This window comes from Notolabrus celidotus, chromosome 3 (genome assembly GCF_009762535.1).
Source record: "Notolabrus celidotus isolate fNotCel1 chromosome 3, fNotCel1.pri, whole genome shotgun sequence".
NCBI classification, from domain to species: domain Eukaryota; kingdom Metazoa; phylum Chordata; class Actinopteri; order Labriformes; family Labridae; genus Notolabrus; species Notolabrus celidotus.
The window spans coordinates 16,301,646-16,327,600 of record NC_048274.1 but is presented as its reverse complement, the minus strand read 5'-3'; the positions used below and the strand labels follow the sequence as shown (position 1 = coordinate 16,327,600).

At 43.8% G+C, this 25,955-nt stretch overlaps 1 protein-coding gene across 2 annotated transcripts in view; it reads right to left on the bottom strand.

Annotated features, from left to right (window-relative positions):
- The window catches only part of fto (FTO alpha-ketoglutarate dependent dioxygenase), a 136,848-nt gene that overhangs the window by 100,817 nt on the left and 10,076 nt on the right, over positions 1-25,955 (bottom strand). For both annotated transcript variants that reach the window (XM_034680706.1, XM_034680705.1), the window contains exons 2-4: positions 4,948-5,025; positions 3,797-4,832; positions 480-605 (exon numbers count right to left, since the gene is read on the bottom strand). In XM_034680706.1, the coding sequence (XP_034536597.1) occupies positions 480-605; positions 3,797-4,832; positions 4,948-5,025 (1,240 nt within the window). The remainder of the gene's footprint in view (positions 1-479; positions 606-3,796; positions 4,833-4,947; positions 5,026-25,955) is intronic.

The following is a 25,955-nucleotide window of genomic DNA, read 5'->3' as shown; positions in this document are numbered from 1 at the left end:
ATCCATCCCATAGTTTTTAAAAGTACAGCTGAACCCAAGCTCCAGCTCTGATGTGGATGAATGTCCTCACAGATAATCTGAGAAACCTCAGAGAGGGTTCATGGGGCCAAAAAGGAGAGAGGAGGTGTCTGCTGCAGCCAAAAGCATCAAGCTATGATTTACACCCCTGTGTCCTGCTGTGCGTCCTCTCCAGAGACATTATCAGCACCGGGTCACAGGACTTTAAAATTAACATTTGGTTTTCTTTACCTTTCTTAAACACACAATTTCATGGAACCTTAAGGAATGACAGAGAGGGTGAGAAGAAGATAAAAAGAGCATGAGAGTGAGAGTGAAACTGCTGGAGTGAGTCATTTGGGAGGACACTAAAACACAGGATACTGTAACAGTTCCTTCCTCCAAAGTCAGACCTGCTGATATATGTGCCTCAGTTGTGTAAGCAACGTGTTTACATGTGTGTGTTTATTTAGAAGATGTACCTCTCATGTAGTAGCAGTCTCCAGACTCCAGTGGCAGCATCAGGCCAGGTGTGTGGATGTCCCAGGCTACCTTTAGCCCAATCCTCCAGCATGCCTTCTCACTGCTGCTTCCTTCACTGCTCTCACCTGTCAGTCAAACACAGGCCGACTCACTGCAACATTTGCATTTAGCATTTTGTATTCACAATTCAAGCTTTTGGTTTCACAGTTGCACCCAGCATGAAGTTGAATATGTCAAACTTAAATTCCTCACAGTTATTACTTAATTCTAACATTTAAAGCTGGGGTTGGTAGTCAGATTTAGATACACTTGTATAGACGGAGTCCTGAGGACATGTTACATTCAAATTCATGCTAGTTTTCCGTGACTACCAACCCTAGCTTTAACACAATGCTAATTCAGTTAGCCGTTCTAAATAGCTCAAAAATTCAAATTTAGTTAACCAAAATAATAAATCAAATAAAGGGTTGCCACTTTCAACCTTAAGGAGTGCTGCGATTAAATCCATAGCACCCAAACAGACGATGTAAGGATGTAAGCCTTTGTCTGCAGAAAGTAAGAATCACTTAACAGCAGAGCAGAGATGTGTTGCTGTGGTCAAAGTGGTTGTTAGCACAGGATCTTTATGATATCATTATGCCGTGCAAGAGGAAATAGTTGGATGAAAGCCCTTGATGTTGATAAATGGGTCTGTAAGATTGTGTCATCAGCAAGTAGGCATCCTATGATATTCCTGTTTCTGAACTCATTCACTGTATCCACCTCCACTGGTCTTCCCTCTTCCTCCATTCTTACACGGCACACGACGAAAACAAGATTTGGCGCGGCTGGCCAACACCCTTCAGCAAAATCAATACTAAAGTCTTTCTGGGCCTCTCTGCCCCCCAGCTGCCTTTTCCTTTGCTCAGCACGGATAAATAGTAACTTAATTTCCAGCCATTGTGCTCTGAGAGCCGGCTAATGACAGCACTCCCCAAGGCCTCAGGAATGGTGGAGGATCATCATCCGTGCCGGAAAATGCTCGGTCGCGGCAGATTCCTTTGGATCAGCGCAGCTGGGAAAAACACTCCTACCACTTCTCTGACTGAAGCAAAAAACAAAACAAGGTGAGGCTGCTCAAAGATAAAGAAAAAGAGGCTCTCAAGAAGCAGCAGGTGTCATGAAAAGCATCTCTCTGCATCTAATGCATGCAATGTGCTGTTTCCTTGTTCTCTGAGGGACATGCCTCTTTGTTCTCAGGGTCAATGAAAAATCTGAACTTAACGTAGAAGTGCAAAATTCCTCGAGGTAACAATTTCATTAGTCAAGATCTGGGACTTTTCAGAGGCAGCCACCTGAATATAGCTCTATGGGGCTCTGATCACACTTTCCTCTTTAAAGCTTGGAGCTGTGGGGTCATTCTGGACTAGAAAAGACACAGCTGCTACGCTCGGAAAGGTGTTATGACATAGTGTTTGAAGCCTGTGTTCACAGGGTCAAAGTTGAAATGGCCTAGAACAAATTGTTGGAGCAGACCCATGTAGCAGGTGTTTCTGGTTAAGAAACCTCAGTGAAGAAAGCCGAGATATGAGGTGTGATGGGATGTCAACTTGGTCGGCTCATGCATTAAAGTGTGAAATGATCATTTGAATACAAAGTTGCAGTTTGTGTAAAGTCCCCATATTTAACAGTAGAATAAATGTACTGCAGGTTTGCTGAAATACAGTTGCACATTTATCATACTCCACTACAGGAACTCCTGCTTTGCTCTTTCCAGGCTTTTGAAGCTGCAAGGATGATCGGTCATGGCCCTTTTCCACCGGCCCCTCTTAGCCCTACTCTACTCGACTTGACTCGACTCTACTCGGTTTGTGTTGCATTTCCACGGGCACGGTACCTGGTGTCAGATACCAGTTTTTCGTACCTGCTCTGCTCTGGTTCCAAGCGAGCTGAGCCAATACTAAAAGGTGACGTCGCTTGGACTGCCGGCCACTGATTGGTAAGAGAATGTTGTCACCAAAGAGTCCTGCCCAACACAGGAATCAAACCCGCCACTTTTAAAAAACGACATCAGTACTGTACAATGTCTGCACGCAAAGTTTCTCCATGGTCCGTTGACGAGGTCCAGACACCATTGCCTCCATGTCCTCCATTGTTTGTGATTGTTGTTTTCGTGTCGCGTTCAAAATTACGTGAACGCAGTTTCGCGCAGCTGTGTTATGATGACCCCGCCCACCGTGAGTCAGTACGAGGGCTGGTGGAAAAGGTATCCAAACGAGTCGAGTCGAGTCGAGCCCAGTGGAGTCAAGTAGGGCTGGAACTGTGTAGTGGAAAAGGGCCATAAGTTGCTGCACCTGCATACTCCGCTTTAATTCAAATTAAAAAACGAGTCAGACCTGAACCTGGACTGTCCACTTTGAAGACTAAGGCCTCTGTACATGGGGCGTGCACATCGCTAAGCTAAACCCAGGCCCCAGATTGAGTCTTTAAGAGAGGTTGGAACACAAAGAGGAGCTTCAGTGATCATTACTGCAGATTGTTATTTTTTCTCTATTTTGCTTTACTTTGTGCAGTATAATTGTCACAATTTGTATAAATGTGGAAGAGACATAAAATGTGCATAGGTCTTGTTTACAAACAAAAAATTGCGGATATAGTTTTCTGTCTTCAGTTGATTTTCATCTGCTCTAGAAAGAAAGTTCTCCTCTCACTGATATTCTCCGTTAACGCGATCAGCAAGAGCCATCAGCTCTTGAAAGAGTGCACACATTATAATTAGGAGACGTCGTATTATCCATACAGTACAGTCTAGGAACACTTATCAAAGCAAGGCTCATTATTCCATATCAGATAATTGCACATCGATCATTTCTCTGGGAAATGATTTAGATGAGATGCAGTGTGTGTGATAAGGCCCGTTTGTTAGACCGCGCCATTGAGCGCATTTTAAGAGCTCAGATCCGAATGTCTGTGATCTCCCGACGCATGTTGCAGATAAGGCTGTCAGCAGCGAGCCGCCGATGACATTTGATAATGCCCTGACACTATCACAGAGATGGATCTGATGGTTGCCTCACCAGAGGCCATGTCTACAGCTGCTACAGCTCTGCTTTAGGGCCATTATACACAAGGTTAGCTGCATCTGATCCCCCATAAAGGAATAGAGATAAGTTGATTGGATATTAAAGTAAAAAAGGAATCTTAATTTCACGAAACAACATGCTAAAGACGAGCATTATCACTCTGAAATAAAGCATGTTAAATCTATGGATCTAACCTGTTTTTTTCAGTTAGCACAATTATGAGCTAACTAAGATATTTAAGCTTCAACACTTACCTTTGTCATCACGACAGCTATAGCTGTAAACAGCCACTGGTGAATGAGTGATGAGGTTCTCATCGTGATGCCACCCTACTGCCATTTTCCCCATGCCATAGTAAGGCTCCTCTTTGAGCTGGCTCATAGCTGCCGGGTCCATGTAGTTGAGTAAGGTGACATTGAACTTGACTGGACCTGTGCATTTCTGTGGAGGACTTGGCTGGGAACAACCCTGCCCACCTGCCTGATCCTCTTTGTCCTCGATGTGGTAATCAGACAAGCTGTGCTTGAGTTGGGCCACAGGTTTCTCATGGGCCTCTAGTGCAACAGCTTCTGTATCTTTGCCGCTTCTGGTCCTCGGGGCCCAGCCGGGGTACTTTACTTCACTGTGGTCAGTCCCTGATGTGACACACATTCCACCTGGTTTGAGTTGTGAGGACTCACCCTCCTCACTGCTGTGTTTAGACCCAGTCTCCCATTCCCCTTCAGGTTTTGACCCCGAGCAGCCTTCGTCGCTGTGTTTTGACTCAATGTCCCACTCCTCACTGTGCTTGGACTCAGTGTCCCCCTCCTCACTTTGTCGAGACTCTGAGTCCACTCCTTCACTGTTCTTGGAGTCTTCACTGTGTTTAGACTCTGCGTCCCCCTCCTCACCTTGTTTGGCCTCTGCCTCCCCCTTCGCACACTGTGTGAGCCTGTCTCCTTCCTTCACGTGAGACACATCAGAGCAGAAGAAGGTGTTTAGCTCCCATAATGCCTTGCAAGCAGCACTCAAGTCAGGGTCACAACAGTTTTGTCCTTTGGCATCTTTGTCCTCGCTGTGCCAGGGGATGGCAAAGAGCCGTGTGTCCAGGTAGCGATAGGTGTGGCCTGGTTCACCCAGCAGGACCCGAGACACGGCTGTGAATACGTCTCTGTCCCGGACGCGAACCAAATCCCGCAAGAGGCAGCCTTTTCTTCTCAGGGTGAGGAGAGCTGCCTGCACCCGACCATGGAGCTCTAAAGGCAGTGAGCAGGATCTCTTCAGAACCAGGCCAGAGTAACTGGAGTCCCACTGGGAAACACAAGACATTGCTATCAAAACAGTATAATCGTAAATACACAAAAACATGACAAATCTTACTTCAGCTACTTTAGTAGCATAATTTGGAAGTGTAGCATTGGCTTACCAGCTGCTGGTAGCCCCGATCTGGTGGTGCCAGAAAGGGGATCTTCTGGTCCCCCAACTCCTGCAGGAGCCGCCGCCTCTGTAAAACCAAACAAAGGATAAAAGGCTGAAAAGATACAGCTGGGTATTAACTTCTGCAAGTTCTATTGTGCACTATTTTATACAGTATTTTTGATATTTCATTACGGAACACCTTAGCTTTTATTTCATAGTCCAACATATATTCAGTGTACACATTATGTGGAGTTTGGTTGCAGTGATGCAGAGGAGTGAGTGAGAAAATGAGTGAAATGACTAAATCATAACAGTTCAACTTGATCTAAAAACATTCACCTTTTAACAAAGTGCTGGCACTTAAATTACTAATTTATGGCAGTGCATTCTGGGATACAAATCTGTACTCAACATCTGCTTGTGTAACACCATAGACTGTATAATACATGGACGTAGTCTCTGTGATGTCACCCATTTGTTTCTGAAGCTGTGTTTTGAAGCCTATCGTCAGAAGTTGCCTGAAATACTAACTCAACCTAACTTTGGTATGATGCAAAGAGGTGGAGTTAGGGCAGAGTTTTTAGCATCTTTGCTAACAGCTACAGGGCGCCCGCCTGTCATTGAAGTTAGCCATGCCCTTATTTAGGCAAAACTCATAAGTTTAATATCTTAAAATGAACGCGTTATAAAAAAAAATTCACCCCACCCCTCAGTGTGTGCCGATAGAGGAATGAGCTATTCAGACCAAACTGTTTTTTGAACCAGGCTGTAAACATGTTTATTTTTTGCAAAGAGCGTATTTTTTGAATGGGTGTGTATGTGGTTTCCGGTGTTTCTGCAGCCAACCTCTAGTGGACGCTCAATGAACTGCAGGTTGCCGATTGTGTAACACACATCACTTGCCGTTCTGTTTGGCGTGCACAAGTCAACTCATCAAAATCACAGCAATCAAGAGAAATACCTTGGAGTACCTGTAAACCAATACACAGTCCACAAGTCTGTTTACGGGGTTGAATTAAATTATTATTTTGATGTATAGCACTTTGTATTATATTTCATATTGTTGTATGAAAAGTGCTTTAGAAATAAAAAAAAATTCTGACTGATTGAGTATGATTGAACAGCACTGTTTGTTTCAAAACATAGACTGTACTATAATGGACGTAGTATCCGTGACGTCACCCATCTGTTTCTCAAGCGCTATTCTGAAGCAAAACGTCGGCGGGAGCCATATTGGAAATGCTGAAGTCAACCTAACTTCTATAGAGCTAGTGTGATGCAAAGAGGCAGGCGTTGAGCCTCCTTGCCAACAGCTACAGTGTTCCCGCCTGTCAATCAAGTCAGCTGGAATAATAGAATAATGGAAAACTTGTAATCTTAATATCTTGGAAATTGCTGCGTTATGAAAAAAATCACCGGTACAGTGTGTGCCGATCGATAAATGAGCTATCCAGACTACACTCGTCTTTTGTACCAGGCTGTAAACATGTTTATTTCTGCTGTAAATATTGTCTTTTTTGAATTGGTGTGTATGTGTCTTCCAGTACTTCTGGAGCCAGCCTCAAGCGGACCCTCAAGAAACTGCAGTTTTTAACACTTCTGCATTGGCTTCAATTCTTGCAGCCGGAGGTTGCCACTTGGTTCAAAATCACAAATCCAAACATCACCAATATATATATATTAATGTGGGTGTATGTACATAGATTACCAACAACACTCCTATTGCTCTCATATGGTGACCTCAAAACAAGCTGGGTTATCAGTGGTACCTGTTGACCATCTTTTTTGACTGACGCCTCACATTTTTATGATTTTCGTGAAGGATGCCACTGGGATCTTCACAACCATATAAAAAGATTCCCTGTGCCATACAGAGCTCTCTCAATAAAAAAGTCAACGTGGCGGAGGGATCAAAGTACTTTTCATTGGGATGCATTCCATCTTGACCTGTAAATCTAGTGGCAACTGGAATAAAAGCTATATCCCCAAATAAATTTCACAACTATTTCCCCACCCTGCCTTGTCTTGCCCTTTTGTAACTACATTCATTGTCCACAGGTGCAAAGCCCCCGCATGGTGTCTCAAGCAGCAGGGAGAAGCAGAAATGTCATGTGCATGCCACTGCTTTAAAAGCTTTGCATGAATGGCCGAACTACCAAGCAGTTGTGATAGTTTAAGGAGAACAGATCTTGTGTGTATTGCATAGACGTTTACAACAAGCATATCACATTACTTCTGCCCCGGCAATGCCAGAGAGACCTCATGTGGCACACTACAGGGGAAAGGGGAACCAGCTGAAAGTGTCCAGTTAATAACATTCAAGTGCAGTTATGAAGGGATGTTTGGAAGAGGGGGCTGGCGTTGGAAGTATATGTGTATAAAGACAATGATGACAATAACAGAGGTAGAAGAAATGGGAGGGCATCACATCCGAAGCAGTTTGGTGGATTTACCTTCAGGGCTCAATCTTTACCTTAGGCTAAACAACACAACACCTGCTGAAAGTTTTCTTAAAGGATGCACATGAGTGTACAGGCCTCCCATGTTATTCTGGAACAAACAAAAACAGACTTTCAGACAGTTGGAATCTAAAAAAACGGAACAACATGCACTATTCATGGCCAGACCGCATTCAAAGGCTGCCGGTGAAATTGACAACCTGACACACATTCGATGGTGTCAAATTCTGACTCATGGCAGAAGCTCCAAATATCAAGGTGAAGCTCTGGGCCATTGTTGTATATGTGTTTGCATCTGTGTGTACCCATGTGTGTTTGTTTTTTTGTAGCTGAGTCCACCTAGATGTGTGAGTGTGTGCTCATAAGTAAGATCATTACAGCCTGTTTTAGCGAAAGCATGCAAACCACTGCTGTGTACACAAGCACTAAAGTGTGTCTTCATACTGTTTTTGTGTGTGTATGGCTCAAACACACACACACACACACAAACATGCCCCCCTCCGAAAGAAAAAATAAAAACACACACAGCTAGGGTAGCGAGCGTGATGCCTCAACCCCAATCGCACACAACCAGGGCTGTCACACACATGTCAAATACATCAAGCCGCTCAGAAATTCCACAGAAAAAAAGAAAGACAAGAAGTTAGCAGAGCCCTCAGAAGCAGATGGAGCCTCACAGTATCAGAGGGCCGCTGTGTCTGTCTTCCTGTCTCTGTGTCTGCACCTGATTCCAGAAAGAAAACCAGGAGGCACAAAAAGGTCTGCGTTTCCACTCAGACCCAAGAAACGAGATTACCAATCCCATAATAACGTGGATGCTTCACGGTAGCCGTTGCCAACCATCTGTACTGAGTGATATATCTGATGCTTTTTTTTTCCCTCCCTTTTTTAATCTCTCTCTTCCTTGATGGGATTATTCCCTCAGCCGGACTGTTTATCACAGAAAAACATATGAGGTAGAATGGGACTCAATTGGTTTGCTTTGATCTTGGCCTATAAGAGATATCAAACTGTAGTACCATATATTTATTAATTTCATTTATTCCCCCGTCTGTGACACTTCAGCGGACACTTTCTTCAAAGCGCTCTGAGTAGAGTAGATTAATGTCCGGCGCTTAGCATCAATAGCTCAAAATAGCCAGATAACTCCACTGCTGCTGGAATCAAAACACTTCTAGACTATAGCTTGTGTGTGCTGCTGAGAGTCCGCTGGAACATACTGTTTGTGGTGGGACTGCTGCATGAGGACACGGGTCCCACCGGACTTGTTTAAATTTGGTTGATGCATCATAAAGTGTAGATTAAAAACACAGTGAATATGGTTTTTGAAGTGTCATCTCATGTTTAGTTAGACAGAAGTTAGACTGAAGCTGTTCTTTTCAGCTTTGTTACATCATCTCAAATCTCCAAAATAAGATCTTTCCTTTCCCCCTCCGATCTGTCCGAAGTCATCGATGCTTTTATTTTTTCTCTTCTTTATTATTGTAAAGCACTTTTAACAGGAATCAGTCAGATCTCCCTTCACAGACTCCAACTAGTTCAAAATGCAGCCGCTCGGATTTTAACAGGCACTTCAATATCAACACATCACTCCTGTCCTCGCCAGCCTACATTGGCTGCCTTAAAACAAAAGGTGTCAGCCTGGGCCTTTTCAATCAGAGCTCCAAGTTTGTGGAACTCCCTGCCACTGACAATTAGACAGTCCACAACCTTAACTGCTTTTAAATCCTCACTAAAAACATTTTTATATAAGAAGACATTTCTCCACCCCTAATTCTTGAATTTGCTTAAAAAACAAAGTTTCTAATTATTTATTATCAATACTTTCCTTCAACTAATTAGGGATGCATTTAAGAGCCTCACAAGATGACCTGTGTTCCTCATTTTAGGTGAGCTGCTCTTGTGATCCAAGCCCGGTGAATTATTTTACATAAAAATTAACCACAGCCTTTACTTTTCATAAATTACTTCCCGTCTTTCTTACAGAAATTCTGTCTGTGTAAGATGCTTGATTCTGATTGGTGAAAACCCCTTGACCACAGTTGTTAACTTCCACTAATATGAGTAATACAAGAGGTAAACTGATCACACGTCATGTCAAATCAATCCGCTGAGAAGCGTTCCGGCACATTTTGCTTCTGCTTGTTGGCACAATAGACTGTAAGGTGAGGTACAATAAATTGTTTCCTTTTGTATCATATTTGTAAACAATGTGGCTAAAACACTAGCTTCAGTTAGCATGCTGATTCGGCGGGCTAAACAGCAATATTGGATCCCGTCCAGCAATCCTAGCAACAAGTGGAGAAGGTGAGTTGTGACATTTGTCTGGTATATTTTTAAAGGTGTGTCAACTAAAAAGCTCAGAGAAGGAGAGCTGAATGAGGACAGTTTAATGTTAAATCGACCGCAACAGGGAGATAAGAATCTATTGCCAGGGCCTTGCCATTAGCCTAGCGGTCTAAGCACGTGCCCCATACATAGAGGCCCTCATCACATAGGTCGACCATTTACTGCATGCCCTCCCCAAGCGGCAACCTACGGTCTAAAAATATGAGTCCAATGCGGAAGTGTTTAAAACAGCAGTTCATCGAAGATCCGCTTGAGGGTGGCTCCGGAAGTACCGGAAACCACATACACACCAATTCAAAAAAGCAGATCTTTACAGCAGAAATAGACATGTTTACAGCCTGGTACAAAAGACAAGTGTAGGCTGGATAGCTAATTTCTCAATCGGCACAAACTGTTTTTTCTAACGCAGCAATTTCGAAGACATTGAGATTCGGAGTCTTCCAATGAGAGGCACAGCTGACTGCGGGAACTCTGTAGCTGTTGGCTAGAAGGCTCAAAGCCCACCACTTTACGTCACAATCGCTCGACAGCAGCAATATGGCTGCCGATGACGATTATCCTCAAAACAGCTCTTCGGATAATTTTGTAAAAACTGTATTTCTAAATGATTTTAATCAATAAAATAATCTTTTAATGTTTTTTGCTAATGTGTCTGTCTGTTAAGTTAGCAGCCAGGTAATAAGTGTGATGATGCATGGTTAGCAGGTGGCTATGGGAAAGAGAATCCCGACAGGGTGGGAAATTAATTCTCATAAGACTTTATTCTCATAAACTTCTTTCTTTTTAATTTACAAGTTTATTCTTTTAAGTTTACTAGATTGAGTTTATTCTTGTTCATTCTCAACCGTTCTATTGTTATTCTATAACAGTTGTTTACTCTCAGAACCTATTCTCGTAAAATTACAACTTTAGTCTTATCTCTTACAACCTCACTGTAGCTCTTATCCTGCATGATATTTTCCTCATATTCAGTCTCAAAAACTGTGAAAATCTTCTTGTTTTTGAGACCTCAAACCAACAGCGGGCAGGACTCTCTCCTCTGATGCAGGTGCTTCAAAGTGCAGACAAACAGAAAAACCCAGGATCTCAAATAAGCCTTGTGCTCCCTGCGGATGACGGGATGAGAGATAGCTGTGTAATAGAGCTCTGTGTTTAAACAGCAAGCCATTGGTACTCGTGTGACACCCATTTCAGAACTGGTGTTCTTCAGAAGCGATGGTGAATCAACAGTTTTCACAAGTCAGCTGTAAAACGCCCGACTCAAACAGACAGAGTACCTGAGTGCATCAAAGGTGCATCCGCCCTGGGTTTATTTGGCACCAGACCGGAGAATTTAGGGAGCCTGTGTGAAGCAACATAAGGCGTAGAGAAGGGCAAGGGAGTGTCCAGCAACACCAGGACATTTGTGTTTGCATGTGTGACACATAAAGAGAAATAGAGTCTAGTACAGACACAAAGTCAGCTTTGAACTTTGGAAATAGATGCATAAAATCTAGAGCAATCAAATGAATCAGTTGCCCACACTGTATGAATCAGGGATCCAACTATAGTCCAAGGTCTCTCTTGTTTGAAGTCTACCCCATCTTCAGGGTGTGACACGTTCTTGAACTATGTTGAGATAACACAGCACCTTAGCAACCACATACTAAACACACACATACACAAAGACACAAGCAGCAAGGATCCACAGCTTCCATCAAGCTAATAAACAACCTGAAAGAAACAGCAGCTCTAGTGCTAACTATAATGTCGACAATGACCTTTTCAACCATTTAAAAGATTATGCGTCTTCATTTCATGCATGCCACACAAAGAAAACATTCAGGACAAAGATTAACCATCCCTCACTCCTCTGTGACGTTTTGTTTACGGCCTCCTGTACCACTCATTTATTCTAAGAATACCAGCTAGAATCTTGCGACTCGACATGATGGCTAACTGGGCTGACCGGTCAATGGCTAACTGGAATGTGTGGGGGGTGTCGCTAATGTGTAACCCCATGTCTACATGATCCTGCTCAAGACAAAACCCATGAATATGAATGTACGGTGAGAGTCAGGGGTCGAAAGGGCAATGAATCCAAGAAACATTGGGAAAAACAGGCTTTCAGAATAATCTGTATGATCCTGAGATGTAATTACAGAATCAATTCAGCATGGAGGTCTAACCTACATTCACAAATCATGTTTAATGCAAGGTCAACCATACAAGCTCATTCAAACAATATGGATCAGATGTTAACGTCAGTTATTAAGAACATGATCCTCACCATATTTATTGTAAAGGCAGAGGTTACAGCTCAAAACATTGTTTTTCTATTCAAAAGTAATAGGGCTCTGTGCTTTATAGGCCCAATAAAGGGGATATTTTATTTGTTATTATGATAATAAAATTGAATCAGATCAAAACAACCAATAAAATGTGTTTTTATTTACTAATGACCAAGCCTACACATTGTGACACAGTTGGTGACAGTATGTAGTCAGCCATCACTTGCAGAGAAGAACAAGTGCAGCAACAGCACCCCAAATGTGCCACAAGTATTCTGAGCAGAGGAAACAAGTCCTGAAGTTTTGACACAGCATATCAAGTCACCTGAAAAGTCATCATCGCAACAAAGATGTGTGGAAGAAATAAGAAGCAGTGTTAGCCCTAGCTAGCATTAGCTTCAATAAAACACCATATACAGACTCCCAACCCTTTAAAAGATCTTATAGATAAGAAATACTCATTGATTATTGATGTTACTGTTAACAGCTACAAAAAAGCAACATATCTGTGATCTTTGGCGACCACAACAGATGATAGCTTTGTCAGAAGATAACAAGATACAAAGTAGAGCACAATTATTGATATCAAACACATTCAAACCAAGCGGCAACCTCCGGTCTAAAAACTGCAGTTCATCGAGGATCTGCTTGAGGCTGGCTACCGGAAACCACATACACACCAATTCAAAAAAGACAATCCGTACTGCAGAAATAAACATGTTTACAGCCTGGTACAAAAGACGAGTGTAGTCTGGATAGCTAATTTCTCGATCGGCACACACTGTACGGGGGGTTGAATTTCTTTCTAACGCGGCAATTTCGAAGATACTAAGATTACAAGTCTTCCAATGAGAGGCACAGCTGACTTGATTGACAGGCAGGAACACTGTAGCTGTTGGCTAGGAGGCTCAAAGCCCGCCTCTTTACACAACACTGGCTTGACAGCAGCAATAAAGCTCCTGCCGACGATTGGCCTCAAAACAGCGCTTCAGAAACAGATGGGTGACGTCACGGATACTACGTCCATATTTCGTACAGTCTATGATTTAAACCTACGAAAACTCAACTCTATAGTTATGCAGCATAGTCAGCAATGGTGAAGGACAAAAGTAACGTAATACTATCTAAATGAGTAGTGATTCAACCACAGACCGGCTTTGTAACCTGTTGTTTGTATGTTATTCTCTCCATACAAGACCCAGCTGCTATGAGCTGCTCTTTGCTTCAAACACACTTCCTGTGCACCGTCGAGCGGAGCAAACCTGCGGCGCTGATGGAACGTAGCACACACGGTCCCTGTGTAAATTGGACAACATTTTAAAATACAAAAAAGGAAAATAAATATTGGTAATCTTATCGGTGTCGGTCAGCAGGAGCAGGTGATTATCAGTGACCCATATTTGGCTAAAAAAAAATCCTATAAATTATCACAAAAACACAAAGGAAAAATAATAAACAGCGACAACTAGGAATGAATGCTAAGCCATCATCACTGTATATTTTTTCATATCAGTGAGGTGCACGTTTGTATTGATAGACACGTTTAGCATGTGTTCAGCGAGGGCCTGCAGGTAGAGTAAGTGATGAAAAATGTCAAACAGGCCGGCCCTGCTCTGTTAATTGTTGTTGGAGGCTGAGGCCCACGTTGTTCATTTCACCTCGCGACAGGTCGGCGGGGGACGTGATCATTAATATTAGAACATTTCCATCCATCTAACTGAACAAGAAGCCAGTCATTTAAAGGGCCGGCGCGGGGGAGACCTTTCACGCCCTGTTTATAACACTGATCCAAGCACATTACCAGAGCTGCGGGGGACAACTGCCAGTCATTAATTAGATCCTCCACACACACACACACACACACACACACACACACACACACACACACACACACACACACACACACACACACACACACACAAAGAGAGAATGTGGCCACCTTCACTGGAACTCAGTCACATTTGAATTATGTCACTTTGCAAGACAACAGTAACGCAAACCAGTGTCGTTTCAACTAAACATGAAAAATACAAGTCCACTCTCCTTTGTGTACACTTTCTAACTCACCCACACACACTTACTTAAAGCTACTTCTTCTGTCATCTCAGGGTACATGTGATTCTGACAGGTGTACAGTGTGCATGTGAGAGATGAAGAAGGAAAGTCATCTGTTTTCTGACCTCTCAAACTCTCCATCTCTCGCCCTGCACCTGACGGGCTTACAGCGAGACCGCAGGTTTCCAGATCAATCATTCAAAAGTATTTACAAATGCACACAGCCAGACAAAGACATGCAGGTTGGCACATGGCCTCTATGTTCAAGTGCTTTTCAATGTGTACGTGGTGTCAACATCTATTTCACACTTATCTACAGCTCAAAGGAGGGAGGGGGTAAAAAAGAGATGTATCCATGACCTTTAGCAGGTGTCAAATCTGGAGCAGGGAAGGAAAAAAAGAGGAAAAGAAGAGAAAAGGAGAAGGAGGCGTTTTAAGAGATCTGTCGATGTGTGCCTTACATAACCTTTTTATTCATCCGGGGAGAGATTGATTGAGCATGCTCTTTATCAGAAACATACTAGCAGCTTCACACTCACATACTTACACAATTTCACAGACAGGAGCTGCCCAGAACATCTAAGGATTTCTGGATGACGATATAAATAAAAAAGTTGCTTTGTTCTTTGCTGGAGGAACGTCTTGTTCAAAGGCATCTTGGGTTTTACACCCGTGCAGTGCAGGATTCAAACTAGCAGCCCGGTTGTTAGAAGAGCCTTTATCGCCACTGATGCGCACAGGCTGTTTGCCGTTTTGCCCTAATTGTTGGTTTGTGGCGGGGCCGTAATGTTTCCATTAAGATTATGTCGATCGAGGAAAGCTTTTTAGTTTTCACCTTCAAATTACAACATGCTTTCATGAGGTCAGCTGTTTTCCATGTGGATTGGCCCATTTTAATGCAGACGCAGTCCCTTGATATTCAGGCGAGGTCTAGTACAGTGAAGGGGGAAGTCAGGGGAAAGAGTGAGAAAATGAAGGAGGATGGAGGGCGTATGCATGGAGGGAGGGGAGGGAAAGGAGAGAGCGTTGATTGAAAGTCTGTGATTAGCAGTTTTCAGCGGGGCACCGAGGCCACTGAGTTGTTCTAACAGGGTTGTCGCGTCTCGAGGTGCAGTCAAGGAGAAGTCAGTGCTTTAGAAAGCTCCCTCGATTTCTCCATTTCCCCCCCTCCCTTCCTCATTCGCTCTCACCACCCAGCCACACTTTTCCTGCCCCTCCAAAAAAAAATCAATATGGCTGTGCAAAGTGCAGCTCGGCCCAAGGGGGGAGGGCCGGCTTGCTGTAGGGGCTAGATGCGGAGCTTAAAGGGAGGACGAGAGGGTGTCCTCCGGGCCTGTCCCACAGGCAGTGTCAAGGACAGACCTGAGAACCAAAGCAGTGAGGCCAACAGATTGCCCTTCCCCTCTGCATCTCCCATCTTTCTCTCTCTTTCTCTCTCTCTCTCTCTCTCTCAGCTGGTCTGGCTTCGGCTAGCTCAGCAGGGCAGAAGAGATCGATAAGCAGCTGGTGCGTTTAAAATCCCCAGGTCTGGTGGCTGCTGTTACGCTCCTCAGAGCACAGTAGACCAACACATCGCTCAGGGCGGAGCAGCTGGATGGATGGATGGATGAGTGGGTGTATGGTGGTCGCACCTAGCTATTGAAAGGTTTGTGATTTGTGACAATAAACAATTCAATAGCACTTAGGCTTACACAGTGTCTGAGGGGATGTACAGCCAGACTTTCACACACACTGCGATTGTCTCAACATGTCACAGATCAGTAGCATTCAGGCAGGTCGGGCAGCTACTGTACACACACCTTTAGAGAGAATAAAGCAAAGAAACGGCTCCAATGAGAGAAAACCATGGCATCCACAATCATTGTCAACAGGGACGTTTCTCATTTCCATACAGTAGGCTTGACGGAGACGCCCGCACATGATGTGGATGAAGTGCGCGAGGAGGATTTCAGTCCTGGCGCGTGTCTCCTTGTGTGAGTGACTGATCACAGTGGAAGTGGCTTGTGTCTCTAATCCAGTACCACTGTTAGACAGTGCAAAGACCCGGCTCTGTGTACCGCGGAACGGGTTGATCAAACCCATCATGTGACAAGCAACCTCTTCAAATGACGATGATTTCCCAGCTCTGTGTCCTTTCGGCTCCATATTAGATCATCTTCTGACACCGCCGAGTCTGGTACTTCATCTGGGATAAAGATGATGTGCAATCCGACCGAAGGGGCTGGGAGTCAAGGGTAAACGCAGGGCTAAGGCAAGGGGGGGGGGGGGGGGGGGGGGGGGGGCTGTGCTGGATCGGCTGACAGCTGTGACAATTATCATGTGGTATATTATAACCTTATGCTAAGCATAAGATTTTATACTGTCTGCTGTTTGACAAAACACATCAAGGATATTTTACCATCAACTCAGCTGTGTGTCACGTTCAGGCACACCATGTAAAATAAGCGATAGTGGAGTGAAATCAGATCACAAGATCAGATAGAGACAACCCTGTCTCCTTCAATTTTTCACAGAGCAGCCCAGTTACCTCTCCATCACAAGCTGTTTTACTTCTCTGAGATCATCTACTTCCCAAAGACAAACATTTTAATTATTGGCTCAAGCGGACAGATATTTTTAATCTTGTATTATTAACCGGAGCGAGACTCAGGCCCTACATTTATTTGCTGACAATCACCTTATCCGTTAGAAAAACATATGGCTCAAAGCAGATGTGGACTGAACATCTAGGACAGGTCTAATTCTATCTCATGTAGTCTTTGACCCAGATAAACTGGCATTATGATGTGACCTGAGATTAATATTGAATTAAGGACCGGATTCGTTCGTGGCTGTTTACACGGCCACCAGCCAGTCTTCCTGGAATCCTGAAGAAGATAAGTTTGCCATAATGGCATTAGCCAAATCCTGAAGTATAGCAGACGACACTTGTCTTGCTTGAGAAGCCACCTCATTTCTTTATTTATTTTTCCTTCACTCATTCTGAACAAAGGAAAATATTCTACCAGGAATTGAATAGCTTAATCCTCTTTTCACTCTTCCCAGTAGCTTGAATGGTGACAGATTAACATCCTGAAGGTTTACAAACCCAGCCATTTGAAAATGTAATTGCTGGTGCCACACTGCATGCATGTGTTTAGGTTGAGGGTTAATATTAAAGCTTAAAAACACACACATTCACTCGAGTATGGAGGGATGTTGCCAGGTTGGGCCAGACCCAAAAACACTTAAGTGTAGGCAAGACGGACCATTCTGTCACGTACGTATCAGTGAGTCGCAAGCTGTCCCAAACCCTCGCTAGGCACCATAGTTACTGTTCACTTCTGCTAATTATTACAGCCAATCAGAGGGGTTAACGGGGCGGAGCCTAGCCAGACCATGTTCTGGGGCATTTAACAGCTGGCAGGAACGGAGGTGAATGCATTACACACTGCCCTCATCCAATAAAAATAAAACACCCTGACATCTGAGGTGTACTTAGCACAGAGGGGAGGGAGGAAGTAAGAAAGGAGAGATGACGAGAGGGAGGGGAGGAGGATGGGGGACGAGTGGTGGTGAAGGGGGGGAAGAGCATCTGATAACATGATGTCCAAGTGCCACCTAGTGACACGTTTCAAGCCTCTCTGGTCCTTCAGGCTCCAGAGCATCAAGGGGTCAGGAAGCTGGACATGATGATGCAAACCAGGATGGAGGGATTTGATATCAGACGCACGTTTTCCTTGTATTCTAAAGACATCTCAGGAAGCACAAACTCTGTCTGAAATGCAGCCTGGACTCAAGAAATTGAGAGACACATTTCAACAAACAGTCAAGCAATGATATTCAGAGATTGTGTCGATTTTGATGATACAACTTCTTATTTCGAAATCCAAATCAAAGCAGAACAAATGTTGCTTACCTCATCTGACCCCGCTGTCTGTTCAGCTAAAGAACCAGGCCTGTAACTCTGCAGTGGTATGCTGGTGGCCCTGGGCTCCTGAGGTCCCCTCCTCTCATTAACCCAGGTATAAATCACACTCTGCCAGTGCCCAGAGGTGAGAGGGATGAGAGTGGAGGTGAGCTTGAAATAATGCTTATGTCACGGCGGGTCAGCCCTCCATTATGGCCGTTTCAAAAACTATTAATCTTGCTTGTAGTCAGTGGCCTAGAAATAATTACTTCATCTAACCCATGTAATACAGCATGACCAGCAGTGGGGCCTGGTCAATTTGAGACTTGGGAGGAGGGGGGGTGGGGGGCAGGACAGAGTGGTGGGGTGGTGAGACACAGAGAGAGAGAGAGGGAGGGAGTGAGTGAGAAAGCAAGGGGGGGAGAGAGTCACAAATTACCAGGCCCTGTCTCCTGTTACTGAGTGAATGATGTCCTGCTCACTTCAGCTGTGGCCTTTAGCACTTACAACACTGATTTAGATAGATACACACTCATGCACGCTCTGAAAGGCAGATCATCTACAAGCACACACATGTATAGATATTAAACCATGATTAAATACACACACAATGAGGGAGGAACACAAATTACATTATTTCAAACAAGGGTTCAAAGCCTTGTTGGAATTAGATCTCAGAGACTTGACCGTTCAGGATAAAGACGACCACTAGACACTCAAGGTGTTCCAATACATCTTTTCCTGGTACTCATAACAGTACCAAATACCGATACCTAGACTTCAGTACAAGCTTAAACTAAGTACCCTTCTGAGGACATTTTGCTGGTTTTGACCAAAGACTGTATAAAATCATGGACAGCAAAACAGCTCCACCAGAGTGAAGCTAAAACAGCTTCTACAATAGAGTCATTGAACTTTTCATTGTCGTTAGTATCTGCTTCATATCAACACAACAATCTGTTCTACTATGAACTGTGCTGACCTGACGTTTCATTGGCATGCTAAATTTGTACTTTAGTTAGCCAAAGGGGTGTGACATCATACCTGTAGCTCCACCAGCCACATCAGCTCTGCTCAAGCCTTAGCCACACAAAACTTCACCAGTGCAATATGTCAGCCATCTAGGCGGTATTTTGGCTTTGCTGTTTTACAGTGGGATGAGATGGAGGTGCACTTTCAATATAAATTTACAGTCAGTTGAGCCAAGTTGAGAAGTCGTTCCGCAGACGGCTTGTTCAAATGCTCTCAATTTGGAGAGTCAAGTTTAACATTACCTAACTGCTTTATCCATGTGAGTACTATTAAATACTTATATATCACTTTAGCTAATACATCTTACTTGATTTTAAGGGTTGCAAACTATACTTCAGCAAAATTTGATGGGAAATATGTGAACTAATAAAAAGTTCCCAAAGATTAAAAAAACATTGTATGCCCACCATGTTGATGATGAATGTGACATCAAGTCGTCAAGTGTCCAATACCACATGAATGCAGCATTAGACTAATGTTATATTCTCAGCTAGAAGTGCACTGTTGTTGTTTTTGTGACATTGTAAGTTACCTCAAACCAGTAGATTTGCTGGGGCCATTGAAACTACAGCCCCTTACACTTTGCGATCTCACAACAGTACCAAAACATAGTTCCGTTATACGCCTCTACACATTGCACCCCAAAACAGAATTATATGAATGTCTTAGAGTGTTATTTCACAGTGTCATCAACGCAACGTGAAAGTGCCAAATACACAATTCACATTAAAATACACATAGTGCTGTTCTCAAGAACCTCGATTGGCTTCCCATCAACTCCAAAATGCAGTACAAGATCCTCCTCATCACCTGCAAAGCCCTCCATAATCTAGCTCCCTCCTACCTCACCGACCATCTGCAGCCATACAATCCCACCTGCAACCTCCGTTCCACCAATGCCAACCTCCTCACCCTTCTCACCAAACCCCAGCACCGAACCTGGGGGGACAGGGCTTTCTCTGTCACTGCCCCCACCCTCTGGATGTCTCTCCTCCAACACCTCTCCCTCACTCACCAACTTCCAATGCGGACTCAAAACACACCTATTTAGAAAGGCTTTTAACCTAGAATATTTTTTTTTCTTTTTCTTTTTCTTTCCTTTGCTCATCTATTGTATAATTTAATAATAATAATAATAATAATAATTATTATTATTATTACTATTATTATTATTTTTGTCTTAGGGAAACTTTTAAAGCCGTTTTATTAATAAAATGTACTATTATTTTAATTTGTATTATTATAATTATAATTATAATTATAATTATTATTATTATTATTATTATTATTATTATTATTATGCCCCATATCTGACGCTACATGTCGTCACTGTCTTCCCTGCATTACACCTCAGTTACCTCCAAGGGAGAACCAGAGTTGGAACAACTTTGCCCAGAAATGAGGTCTTCCCCGTTATTCAATGCAGACAAGGCGTAAAAGGGACATAAATATTCTGCCTTGAAATGGAAGTTTGTAAGAACCATACAGTATCAGTTTTGGTGCATTGAGTGTCATACACGCCCATAACCAATACTGCTAAACAATTTATGTTTAAATATATAGTTAAGTATTCTTACACGTTTTAAAACTACTGCCATGATATTGCCAATATAGTACAATATGCCACATGGAATCTAACCTAAAATGTTGCATTTAAACGTTGTCAATTGCAAAGTATCCAGAATCAGAAATCCAATGTGTTATCATAATTTGTAAACATTTGCAGGTAAGTCTTTTTTTCAGTCATAAGCAATTTTAACTGCCACGATTTTACACACAGTCATTTAAAACCACCACTGAGAGGATCTACTGCAAACTCAGCCTTCATGAGCGTCACAGGAAGTATGTACGGAGTGACATAAATAAATGCAGCCCTCCAGTGGCTGTCACAGCTGGCAATACAGGTGCAAATTTAATTAGTCAAGGTGAAGTCTCCCTTGTTGTTTGAGAATGGGGGGGTCCTCACCATGCACGACTGTAAACACGCACTATATCCTAATCAGGTGTCACCACGGCGTTTGATCAGCCCGCGGAAACTTGTCACGAATCCCCGGCAGAGAGTGGGCCGAGGGGGGGAACAAAGGAAAAGAGCTGTCATGAGAGAACAGGGTGATGGTGATGGCAGTGGCGCTGGATGAAGAGAGTTTGCCCATTAGCAGTCTCTGTCGCCTATCTATCTCCCACCTCACTTTACGTCTCTCCTCCTCCTCTTGTTGTCTTTCTTTCTCCATGTGGCTACCTAGAGTACACACTGACTATACCCTGCCGCAGCTCCATGTCTGTAGAAATCTTAAAGCTGTCACACTTATTCTCCACCACCAACAATGCTTCAAAAACTAAGAAGTGCATTACTTTTGTTTACCTCAAAAAAAGCCACACATGTACAGAGATTCAAGCTGCACTCGTTTTGTTTTCCTCAAGCGTCATTCCAAGAAGTTGGATCCTCCTGAAAAGGTTTGAGGAATGGAGGCAGGCGTGCTGTTCTCCTCCCCGCCCAGCACCTCCGAGCTGCATTGAGGCGGTGCAGGAACACACATGCCATTAGACGCTGTTTACCTTTCAGTTTGGGTGATATTGAATACATTAGCCGATTGAACCTCATAAGAAACACAGCCGAGTGACAAGGCCCAATCGTCTTTGCGACTACCATGGTAACTGAGATTACAGGCTAACAAAGAGCAGACAGGGGGAGAAAATATTTAAAGCCCGAATAGTGATACATAAATTAATTAAAGGACAAAAAAACAAGTGGAGAATTAAAGTTGGAACATCTGTCAGCGACTTAGCTTCCCAACGTAATACCAGTGTTAGAACATTTATACCCTTGAAGTTAATGATCCCCTCTTTAATTGACAGTCAAGGAAAACTGGCTGCGGCAGCATCCTGCCGAGGCACCGATAAGAGGCCCCCCTCCCCCTCCCTCCCTCCCCAAAAAATAAAATAAAAAAACAGTTTAAAGAACCTTGGCACTAATCCCTATTGTCATCCCAGCGCAGCAGAAGGACTTACAAACACAGATAACTCCGGCGAAGCTGTCTATTTCTCAGGAGTTATGGGGACAACCGAGCCGCTGCGCTCCTCGAATCAGTCACTCAGATTAGCCCAATCCCTCTGTGCTGTCAGTCAGCCGAGACAGTAGCCTGTCACCGCATTTACATGAGTCCATCTCATATGTGACAATGCCCCCTATAGATGACAATGACGGCGAGGAAGGGGTCCACTCGCAGGAAGATAGCTGAGAGTACAAGTATGGCAGATGGGCTGTTGTTGGATTAAGCTCATGGTGTGCGCCGTGCTCATGTCTTCTCTGACACTTTAACAACAAGTTTAAGGAGTCTTAAACGATCGCTGTTTTTTTCCAAAGTGGGGAGAATGTGGGAGATGTATGTCAGATGAGACACACACATACACCTACACAGACAAAACACAGATACACACAAACACACACACGCAGGGATAAACTTCAAAAAACTTGAAAGAACAGGACGATTGTTGGATGAAAACTAAAGGCTTACCTAGAGTGTATGTGTTCCAGTTAAGTTGGCTTCAAGCATGACTCTAATCCACCTACTTCACTTAACATGATGAAGCTTGGGGAACAAAAGGGAAAACAACAGAAAACTAAAGACATCCCATACAAAATGTTAGGATCAGTTTCCATCCTGAGTTAACACAAGTACGATACAGATTAAAAGACCAACCCAAAATACAAATGTCCAATACAAAACTAACAAGACACAAACTTTGGGGTGTCAAATAAATGTGGGGACTAGTTCCTGCAGAGGAAGTACTTTGAAATAAGTGTGTAGTACTAGAATGCACCTGAGAGCTCACAGTGTGCTGACTGCTTTTTATGCCTCTGTGCCTCACTCCACTTCAAAAACAGTCCCGCAACAAATGACAGTGGATGCCCTCTACATAACAGGGCCAGGGCAAGCATGACACAGGGTTGACAACTGAACCCTCAAACTCCCTAACCCCTACCCCTGCCATGGCACATGCACACACACACAAATAGGCCTGAAAACAGCCCTGACATGACCGCTCGGCAGCCCTTCCTAACCCCTCCTTGTGTTTTTTCTCTCTCCATCTCACTGGAGACAACCCTCAATTCAGGACCGTTTTAGTCAGGCAAGTGGATGTGACCCGCTGCCCCCCAGTCAGGCTCATCTGAATAAACAGAGCTGAAGAAACAGGCAGAGGAGGGAAAATCTGCCTACATTATGAGAGGGAGAGAGACGATGAGATTCAGTCGAGGGGCTCCTTTCCTTTATGCACGTTTGATCAAGTGCTTGACAGCGCTGGTGGATGGAATTACGGACTGCTGAACAAAAAGTTGTAGTGTGTGTGTGTGTCTGTGTGTGTGTGTGCGTGTTCGTGTGTGTGTGTGTGTGTGCAGTTCAGCCTGGACTGCTGGGTTTCTATGGCCTGACAGAGTAAGTCTTGTGACAAGCCTGCTGCACCACACCACCACACAGAAAGTGCAACCCGCCTACCAGCCTGCACAGTCCATCACTCAAGACGGCCGAGGGAGGTGCCGTGAGAAGAGGTCAGACGTGGAGGAAAAAAAGGGTGGGAGGAGAGAGGAAAAGAAGAAGAGGAGGAAGGAGGAAGGAGGGAGGGCTGGTCAGGGGTTAAGTGTAGAGAAGACAGCGATGAAAGGCAACTGTCATGCACCAGTGCGCGCCCAGGAGCACCTGTCTCGAGGAGAACATGCAAAGTGTGCCGGTCACGTCCTGACAATACCCTCACTTCTCTGCACACACACATAGATCAACACACACACACACATGAGCTCTCAGGAAAGGGCTGATGCTCCACCGTTGGAAAGGCATCGCCTGTCTGACAGCATGCCAGTCAAGCTGTCGTTGGCTCCTTCGCATATGCACGGAAAAGTTAGGCTGATGAAGAAAAAACACACCGAGGGCTCAGAGGAAGAATCACTGAGACATGAACGGACTACCTGAAGTGAGCCGACACTTCTCAAAGACTTGATGCAGGGTAAATGCTGAAACAAGCGATGCAAAAAGCATAAACAGGATAACCAAGAGCTAACTCCGGACTGCAGGCTGGCTATTTGGATGCTCCTGGGTCCCTTTTATTGAAATTCAAATCTTGGACATAAGAGATGCACCGAAATGAAAATTCTTGGCCGAAACAGAAAATGAGGAAACCAAGGCCGATAACCGAAACACTGAAAGAAATTATTATGCCAATTAATAGTAGAGACCGGGGACAGTTGTAACATTTCACTCCTTGGATTTGAGACTAAGCCATGCATTTTCTGTTTGTGTTGCACAGGCATTTTCTAGGCCATTTATGAGCAGACACTTGAAGCTAGTTTGTATAGCAGTTTGAACACACTGGGTTAAAAGTAGGGATGGGTACGATTAATCGAGTACTCAGGTACTCGCCGTTGATAACTTGAAATCATACAGCGTTACATGTGTGACCATGTGCTTTTTGTTTTCGCCTAACTGAATATACTGGGTAGGAAAATAATTAATGGGATATAAATGTTTGACTTTGCTTCAGCTTTAGAACACACCGAGCCAGATTTCAGCAAAAACAACTGTTTTACGGCAGCTACGGCAACCCTCTAGGAACACGTTATTCAACCAAAAGCAAAAGCACAACAAACAGAACAGTCTGCGACACCTGCAACATGTCAACTAAAAAAAAGCAATGTCTGGAAGTACTTCGAAAAAACAATGAAGTTAATGTGCAGTGCAAGATATGTGGGGTTAAACTTGCATACCATAGAAATACTAGTTCGATGCTTAACCACATACGCTTAAAGCACAAGGAGAAAACAGTGGAGACGCATAACAGGCAGTCTCGCATCACGCCTTTTGCTGGCCCTGTTAGCACACGTTGCTGTGATGAAACCAGAGCGGAGAAGATTAGCCTGATAAAAACCAAAATGGTAACTGGAGATATGCTCCCATTAAGTTTTGTGGAAGGAGAAGGCTTCAAAGAGCTGATCGCGTTAGTCGAGCCGGAGTACAAGCTACCATCACAGAGAACAACAACCACGAGAGTGGAAAAGATGTATGAAGAAAAGGCAGCAGAACTTACTACAATTCTGGTCCGGTAGGTCCGTGTCCGACCGACTTTTATTCATTTATTTTTGTTTTCAGTTAAAAAAATAAAATAATTTTGAGTACTCGAGTAATCGTTCATTAGGAAAGTTGAGTAATCGATTACAAGGATTACGGAAAATTCCCATCCCTAGTTAAAAGAGCTCAAAGTTATAGATAGAAATGTCGAAAATGTTACAACTGTCCCCGGTCTCCCCTACCATTGCATGTATGGCTCTGACTGTGTACTAACCTCACTAAAATCAAGGATCTCGTTGAACATATCAGACAACGAGGGTGTATACCCCTCATCTGGTTCAGAGAGGCGAGTCCTTTTTTCTGCGCTCTGTTGTCCTTCTCCTTCCTGCGCTGTGCGCTTCTCCTTCTCCAAGCGGGTTCTCCGCATCCATCGCGGCCTGGATCATTTCTCGTGCGCGCTGCTTTATTCTCACATCCAAGTAATGATCTTTACAACATTTATCAAGTACAGTCGTGATGAAGTGCCGAGGATCCGAAAAGATCTCAGTGAAATGTGTGCTGACAGACTCTAAGAGTGTACTTTTCATTGTTTTCACCCCGTGGTCAGTCTCAACCTCTTTGCTTAGAAGACGCTTTAGTACTGTGATTAAAGGAATAACGGATGCAGACATGTTGGCCCTTATCCAGACAAGCGCGTACTGGCCGCAGTTCTTGCTTGTGTCATCCCAACATTCTGTTTCGGCCGTGTTGTTTCGGTGATTAAATGATTTCGGCCGAAAACTGAAACTACACTTTTGAGCCATATTCGGCCGAAAGACCTTATTTTTGGTGCATCTCTATTGGACATGCTAATTTCCTTTCACATTAAACACCAGAGAAAACATATCCCTATGCTTTTCAAT